We start from the raw sequence: 8,631 nt of genomic DNA, 5'->3' as shown, positions 1-8,631 counted from the left end.
ACGCGGACTTTAGTTCTGGTTATCTTGAGCAGCAAAGTACGCATACTTTGGTCCAAGGATTATGGACCTACACAGGTATGAATTCACACACAATGTTTATATCCATTCAAGGTTATATATTCTAAACTCTCATTTCAATCATTGAAACATTCTTAGAGGATGTTAAATAGAGGTTACTCACAAACTATTCTTCATCAAAGCGATTTTCAAGATATTAACATAATCAACATGACTTTCGTCACTTGTAAAGATGAACTTGGCCAAAGCGAAAGCTTACCGACACATATTTCGAGAAATAGATAAGCGAGATAAACTCTGCTCGAAATAGAAAATGTGTATAATCGAAGTCTATATAGCAATACGACTTTTGTCTCGAGATACGAGATAGAGTAGATAGACTTTTGAGTGATAGATAAGTTCAAGTATCCACGTACCTTTTATTCGATGAAGTTCCACCAGTTCCTTGAGTAGTTCTTCGTCTTTGTATGATGAACGCCGTGGAGTCTTATAGCTCAACTACACTTTCTATCCTAATCCGAGACTTAGCTATAAGTAGACTAGAAATCAAGACTTATAGTTTTTATCACTAACATATTGACAAACATACTTGAGATAGCAACACATGCGACTTCGACCGAGCAGTGCTCTAACATAAACCTTCTCCCACGCTTGTAAACTCCCTTTATAACCGTTCTACTTCGTCTCGCGTCATTGGCATGCTTGTGAAGCTCGTAACCAACTTGTAACCGTCACTTGAGTTGTATTGCGCAATTGTTGTGCTATACCGAATTCTGCCTTGATTCCATGTTCAGCTCTCTTGGCCCTGCATGCTTATCACTCTAAATTAATGCACGGACAATCTTTGTGCTTAAATCATCGAGGGCAATTCATTAAACTCATTCTAGTTACTCATACGTCATATATGCTTTGTTAACCAATTTGCTTGACAGTAGCAATGCCACTCTTGCATTACTAGCTTGTTTGCACTGTCCAAGCTTTGGCTACCCTTGAACTAATGTCATAGACCAACTCTTGGTCTATTCTACCTTCTTGCATCATCCTTGAGTTTGGGACAACTCAATTCCATGGATATGCCTTAATGCTAACATCACATGTTGCATTCTGTCACTTTGGCCTCGTCTTGCCTTTCCCTCAATGAAGCCTCATTGTGTCGGCCAATAAGCTTCATTCCTTGGCCAAATGTCTTTACAGCGCGGTGCTACCTTTGCGCCTCACTGGCCCTGTGGGGTTATGTCATTCTTAGCACTTGACAGTCTATACAGTATACTGCTATTATGGCTTTGGATTGCGCTATTATGGCTTTGCATTGTGCCGTTATGGCTGAATACTGACTTGGCCCGCAACACTGTAACGCACAATCATTGTGCTTACTTGCCGGACCGGTCATACCAAGTGTGTAACTCATCCCTATGCATGCATTTGTTTGCCTTTAACTCTAGTTGACTATTATTTGCATGCACCGATTCAGCCCCCAGGACGCATTAATTAAGCATAAAACCACGATTGTCTTGGATTTTAGAGAAGTCTAGTTTGATTACGAGGATATCTGGCTTTTGTTACCGATGTCCTGAAAGGTAGTACATACAATGTACAATGTGGGATTATTCTCGATAGAAAATAAATGGGGATAAAGTACATACCAAAATGGGGCTTCTTTTAAAAACATACTCCCTCCGTTTCAAAATAATAAACGGAGGGAGTGTAAGGATGTCACTCTCGCAGAGATGCTAAATTTGTATATCAGAAAGGCAGTAGTTCAGCTGTCAAACCAATAAGCTAGGAGCCCAGACTGGTGAACCATACAGAAACCACAGCCTGAGGAGAAGGAGATTGGTTTACAGCTGAGGATGCACCTTCTTTCTAGGAGACAGAAAATGAGTTTCAACAGAATCATGTTCAACAAACAAAATGAATCAATAACTGCGTGCTTTTAGTATAATGGGCCTTCCCTGTAATATAATAGGGATACGCAAACCAAACAGCAGAATATATATTGCTAACATACTGACCCAACATTATTAACTGGCAGAAGTAAAGTAACTGGCATACATGCCTGTAAACTGAACACCTAAATCCTTCACGGTATCAGGCCTGTGTTTTTCAAGTGCTGCACTTAAACCATTTTCTTTTTCCTAATCGATAAAATTTGAGAAACAAAGCAGTTATCTAATCCTGTCAGTAAGAAATGAATTCAAAAGTAAGAAATGAATTCAAAAGGTGAAGATATAACATGTTATTTTTTTGAATATCAACAAGTCTTCTACTGTTACTGGGTTATGTTTCTTTTCGACTCCAATTTCTTTGAACGATGTCTGCATAGCAAACGCAAAATAGGTCAGTAATAAATAACAACAGTAACTTGCTATCTATTCCGACAATAATGGACCCTTTATTTTTTTCAAGACAGGTCCCCAGCCGAAAAATCAAATAAAAGATAAAACCAATACGAAGTCCTAACTCAAGCGACGATATACAGTATGTGTAATATCTTTCTAGAAAACCTTCCTAATATTAGCTGCAAATGAGCTAGGATTGATCTCAACAAAATCACAATCCTCCCAAGTCTCCCGCATCACTAATCTACCCCCGACTTCCTGAGTCTCAAATAGCTTTGCTTTATCCTGTCCTAAAGCATATATCATATCTGTATTACTAGATATCATTATAATGCACTTATTCTATAGTCTTCATCAATGTTACAAAGTTACAACTCATCCATCTCTTCTCAGGCATCCTAAATCTGAGGAACTATATTTTATAAACCTAACACCCAGAACTCAGCACCATAAAGCATATTTGTTCTTATAGTCGTCTAGTCGAATTTTCCTTCTTATTAGACTCATTAATAAAGGATAAAATGTGATTTTATAAGAGTTGGTCAAGTTTTCTCCTCTTCCAGGAAAAAAGAGGTGAGGGAGTGAGAAGGACAAAAACTTATGGACTCACAAAGGAAAACATTAATTCAGGTCGATCCAGCTTTCGAACTTTTATCTTTCACAGCACCTAGTGGATTTCAAGAACAAATGAATAAACGCTCATTGACAACTAAACAATAAAGGTTTGTTAGTTGGGTACTGAGAAGCAGCTACCATCTTTAGTCGGTCCAAGTTCCACCCATAAGAAGCAGAGTCTTAGAACATATACTAAAAAGAAACTTCACGTAAATTATTGCTAGTTAATTGCCTGCAACAGTTCAGTTGGGTATTCTTACTCATCATAACGTAAAACGACTGAACAAAAAAAAAAAAAAACTTGAATTCTCCTTTTCCATGTCCTTGTATCTTCAGATTCACTACTTAGATAGTGACTACCAGTAATGTTGATGGATCTCATTCACTTTCAAACTTTAAAAAATGTATTAAACCTAATTTCCAGTCCGAATTTCTATCACCCAGCAGTTCATATGTGGTTGCTTCCTTAAAAACAGAAATTTCGCTAAGTATATGCAACTTTGAATATTAGTGGTATATACGAACACCAACAGTACTTCTAATAACTAAAGAGATTCCCATCAACGATCTTAATCACGGTTTTATCATTAACTAAAGAAGAATCTCCATAACTCCTTTCCATAGCTGATCCATGAAAAGTAACAACCCTATTAGGATGCTAAACCTCCTCATTACCCCCATATTTATCAAATTTCCCAAAAGCTTTCTTTTCATTGGGATATCTCCATATCTATTTGGAAATTTGTGGAGCTTACTGATGGACCTTTCTTTTTTGGTTGGCAAACCATAATGCAAAATAGGTCAGTAATGATAAAACTAACTAGTTACCTATCCTCAATGTTATTCACATCCGGCAACATTCCCACAATAATGGATCATTTCATTTTGAAGACATGAGGGGGTTAATAATACCAAAGGTCCCCAGCCGAAAACTGAAATAAAAGATAAAACCACTACGAAGACCTAACTCAAGCGACTACATACAGTATGTGTGCTGTAGGCTTCTTAAGATCGGACGAAAAAGAGCTGGGTTGATCTCAACAAAATCACAATCTTCCCAACTCTCTCTCATCATTAAACTATCTCTGAGTCTCAAATGGCTTTGCTTTATCTTCTACCAAAGCATACATCATATCCGTACTACTAGATATCATTATAATGCACTTATTCTATTAGTCTTCCATTGATGTTACACTGATATAACTCATCCATCTCATCTCAGCATCCTAAAATCTGAGGAACTATTTCAATAACTTAACACCCAGAACTCAGCACCATAAAGCATATTAATTCTTATTGTAGTCTAGTCAAATCTTCCTTCTCATTAGACTCATTAGTCATTAATATAGGGATAAAATGTGATTTGATAAGGATGTTGGTCAAGTTATCTCCTCTTCCTGGAAAAGAGGTAAGAGAGTGAGAAAGACAAAAATTTATGGACTCGCTAAGGAAACATCAATTCAGGTCAATTTCAAAGCTTTTGAACTTTTGTGTTTGATAGCACCTACTGGATTTCAGGAACAAATGGACAAACGCTCATCAACGACTAAACAATAAAGGTTCGTTAATAGGGTGTATCCTCTGTGAAGCAGCTACGATATCCAGTCGGACTTACTGGTCAGTCAAGTTCCACCGACAAGGAGCAGAATCTAAGTACATATATTAGAAACAAACTTCACGTAAATTATTGTCAAATAATTGCCTGCAATAGTTTAGTTGGGTATTCTTACTCATCATAACGTAAAACGACTGAACAGAAAAGATATCTGAATTTTCTCTTTTCCATGTGCTTGTATCTTCGGATTCACTACTTAGATGCGGACTACCAGTGATATCTCAATTACCAGCGAACACCAACAGTAAATCTAAAAACGAGATTTCCATCAGTGATCTAAATTAGCCTTTCAATAACTCCTTTCTAGGCTGATACAATGAGAAGTAATGACTAAGAGGGAGCCAAAACCTCGTCATTACCCCAATACTTATCAAAATCACCATTATCCAGAAAGCTTTCTTTTCATTGTGATATCTCCATATCTATTTGGAAAATGAGGAGCTTAGTAACCGGCTTTTCTTCTTAGGCCGACAAACCGTCATCCATCCTGGCTGATGAAGATTTATTTTATTTTTTTTTTGTCTAGAATCAACCATAGAAAGTCTCGAGCTATTTATTCCATTCTCTTGGCAATGAGACTGAAAATGTAAATAGCTCAAGGAAGTATATATGGATTCTAGATAGAAAGTTCTTCATTAGAATCAACCAACCCCTTTGTAATCTACCCTCGATTTTATTCGCATCCAGCGGCACCGTCCACAATAATAAATCATGGTTACTATCTGCTCAAGTCTCTCTCATTACTACTCTACCAGACATTAAGTAGCTTTCTGTTATCTTCTACTACAGGCATATTTGTATTACTAGATTTAGTTGGAATGCACATTTTCTATCAGTCTTTATTAATGTTACACGGTTATAACTCATCTATCTCAGCTTTATAACTATCATAGCAATCAGAGAGAGACTTCTTCTTCCCCCTAACCTAAATTACTAGACGAGGTTTTATGAAAACAAAGAATCCTAAATTCCAAACAAAATAACCAATGTCGGTTCCAAGTGCAATTACTTTTGCAATTTCTCAACAGAAAATTATGCAAATTAACCATAGTGCCAACAATGAAGAAGAAATTGAGTCTTCAATGCATACCTCCGAATTGTGAAATCTCTAATCAAGCATTCGTTTAGCTGCTTTAAGAACTACTGATCCCACAATAAGCACACTGCAAACAAACAAGGGAAGATTTCGAACTCCAAAAAACACAATCCTATCAAAATTTAAAGAAAGAAACCTTAAAAAGATGACTAGTAGTAGTAATGGTAACACACTTACCCAGCAAAGGCAACACCATAGAAGAAGTTCTTGATACTCTCAGGATCAACATCTCCCTCATAGTTCCAGACTCCATCACCAAAAGTCCCAGAAGCTCTATATTTAGGTTCTCTTCTTATTGAAGTTTCACCACTATCATCTCCATTTGAGTTATCAAAAATTGCTTGATCAGTGATGAGAAACTCATATGCTTCAGAAATTTCTCTAAATTTGTCAGTAAATTCATCGATTACTGTCTGGGAAGAATTTGAATGTTTATCTGGATGGTATTGTAGAGCTAATTTCTTAAATGCTTCTCTGATTTCAGTTTTACTTGCGTTTCTTTCTAGACCTAGAACCTTATAGTGATCCATGGAAATTTCTAGGGTTTATATGATTTGATTAGACTTGATTTGGTTCGGGTTTAATGGAGGTGGAAAGGAAACAGGTTTTAGAAGAACGAGTATCCTTTTTGAATGAATCAAGAGAGTATTGACTATCGAGTAATCAGAAACCGACTCGAGATGAAGACGCGTTAACACATTCCATCACGGTTGACACTTTATCAATGTAGACTGACAAGTGCCAAGAAAAATGCTAAGTTTATCCTAGCAATTGAGTTTGACAGGCGCAAATTGGAAGTTGGAAGTTGGAACTCAGCCTGGGGCGCCGGTATTTAAGAATGAGTCTCAAAGACACTCACCCTAAGAGCAGTTCCTATGGGATAGTTTGTTCATTTTGGTCTCACTATGGACTCAACAAACATGAAAAATGAATATTCAAACCAACAAATTTGTTGGTTTGTTCATTGAGTTGGAGGATGAGCAAGCGTTTTGTTGGTTTGAATATTCATTGAGTTGGAGAATGAGCGAGCGTTTGATGATAGGACGCGAGTTGGAAAGAGAAGCATCGGAGTTGGAAAGAGAAACACGGACGTTGAATGTTTGAGCGCCCTTTGGTTTTCTCTCTCCAACAACACGGTTATGATTTTTAGATTTATTTTTTATTATTTGTTTTATTAATTAAATAATAAGTGTGACAAAACCCTTATTACTTTATATTAATAAAATCTCTAATAGGATCCAATTTTTATTAGTTTATATTAATAAAATCAATTATGGAACCCTAAATTACCGTATTTGTTCACTTCCCGTACAAAAACGTGTTTGTTCATCAAGTAGCTTAATAATAAAAATTATTGATTGTCATGGGAACTGCCCTAAAGTACACACACCTGATAATTAAATCAGATTTAGCTTGCTGTTTTGGCTACTAAATTCCATTCGTTTTGACACGGAACGGCTCACAGCTATCTGCTACACCCAGGATTCCTGTAACATGTCCAGAAGTATGGCCTTTAGTTTAATGGTTTTTCTTTTCTTTTTTTTTTTTTTGCTCTACGTACTCGCCTAAATCTGTGTGTATGTACGAACACAAATTTAAGCTCTAAAAGGATTTATTATTATTATTATTATATTTTCAGATACCTGCCAATAAAATGATTTCCAAACCTTGGATTCTCACATGTACTGAGACGTCAAAACTAACATCAAATTGTTTGTGCTACTCTTACCCATTCATGCCTACTATCCAGTGGCATACCACACGAAAATGATATATGTCCCCCACTTCCTTCCCCTATTCTTTTTCCCTGCTTATGTGTCATGGAGGTATTGGTTACTCTAATAATAATTGGATCTCCTGCTAATTCCAATCCAAAGGATTAATGGCTAAGATCATTGTCATTTAATGGTGGAAGAGAGTTGGGGAAGGAACGGGGAAGTGTAGCAGCTTCCCAAGATTTTATACTCAAAACTCATAGAAATTCCTACACATGTATATATTTGTTTTTTTAGAGAACCTAAATGCAAGATAGTTGTTACTATTCAGGGTCAATCAGAAATATTTTCAATTTTTCATGCTATAAAAAAAAAAAAAAAACTCTAAACTAATGATTTCTTTTAGTCCCAAAACTGCATTTAAAACATCTGCCTACTACTTAGCTGCAGAGATCCCCAGTTTATCCTCTCCTAGGCAGGTCCAAATGAAAATATTCAGTCCGTCCAGTGGACCCAGCAATACGGTAGAAGGACAAAATTGAACATCTTTCTTCCGAGACCTTTCAGAAAGATGTTCCGGTCACTGAGTTCAACAGGCATGCCTAAATCCACTAGTTTGGGATACAATGTCATCGCACTTGAACGGGGAGGTAGAGGCAGAACCTCATCTTTGTCAAACACCAACATTTCCATTGGTGTGTTGCCTGGCTTTACAAAGTCCAATTCTCCATACTCGCGGACTTACTCAATACCTCTTTTCTGGTTTTGTCAGTTAAAAGAAGACCAACATCATCAGCATCAAGCGCAATTCCAATTTTATGGAGGCCAGGTTCCAATTCTTCATTTTTGTCTCCATACTTGAGTCAGATTATAAGAATTTCAAGATTATAAGAACTATAGATGCATCATCATGCAGTGGCGATGGGGTACATGACTTGGGAGTCTTGGACGTAATAATCATATCATTTTATAAGTAGTGGAATTTTAGATAGTTTTTTTAAACATTCAATGATTGACTTTTATAAATTAGTACCCTATGGACGAGTTAAAATCCTGCCTACTTCTTGGCATTTGATGGAAATTCTGCAATCTAATAAAGGGACAAGTCTACCTAGCTAGGTTATGCACTCTCTTAAATTGGATTGATGATTGTTTCTTTCTTCACATTACTTATGCATGTATTGCATAATTACTGCCGACGAATATTTAGTGGCTAATTGACCGTCACGAATT

The 8,631-nt window shown here is 36.7% G+C and overlaps 1 protein-coding gene across 1 annotated transcript; it reads right to left on the bottom strand.

Moving 5' to 3' along the window:
• Positions 1-1,930: 1,930 nt before the first annotated feature.
• On the bottom strand, positions 1,931-6,469 carry LOC113281101 (chaperone protein dnaJ 72-like). The gene is made up of 3 exons (XM_026529746.1): positions 5,861-6,469; positions 5,678-5,750; positions 1,931-2,333 (listed from the first exon to the last, which is right to left on the bottom strand). Exons 1-2 carry the CDS (start codon positions 6,211-6,213, stop codon positions 5,696-5,698), a joined length of 408 nt encoding a protein of 135 aa, XP_026385531.1. The 5' UTR covers positions 6,214-6,469; the 3' UTR covers positions 1,931-2,333; positions 5,678-5,695.
• Between the last annotated feature and the right edge of the window lie 2,162 nt (positions 6,470-8,631).

Source organism: Papaver somniferum, chromosome 5 (genome assembly GCF_003573695.1).
Source record: "Papaver somniferum cultivar HN1 chromosome 5, ASM357369v1, whole genome shotgun sequence".
Taxonomy (NCBI): domain Eukaryota; kingdom Viridiplantae; phylum Streptophyta; class Magnoliopsida; order Ranunculales; family Papaveraceae; genus Papaver; species Papaver somniferum.
The sequence above is the reverse complement of the archived record's forward strand: the minus strand, read 5'-3'. Positions and strand labels throughout refer to the sequence as shown.

Excerpts from the sequence above, each read along its gene's own strand:
- LOC113281101 (XM_026529746.1), bottom strand. The coding sequence starts at position 6,213 with ATGGATCACTATAAGGTTCTAGGTCTAGAAAGAAACGCAAGTAAAACT. Across the intron at positions 5,751-5,860 it reads TATGGTGTTGCCTTTGCTGG|TGTGCTTATTGTGGGATCAG; the intron begins GTAAGTGTGTTA and ends GTTTGTTTGCAG.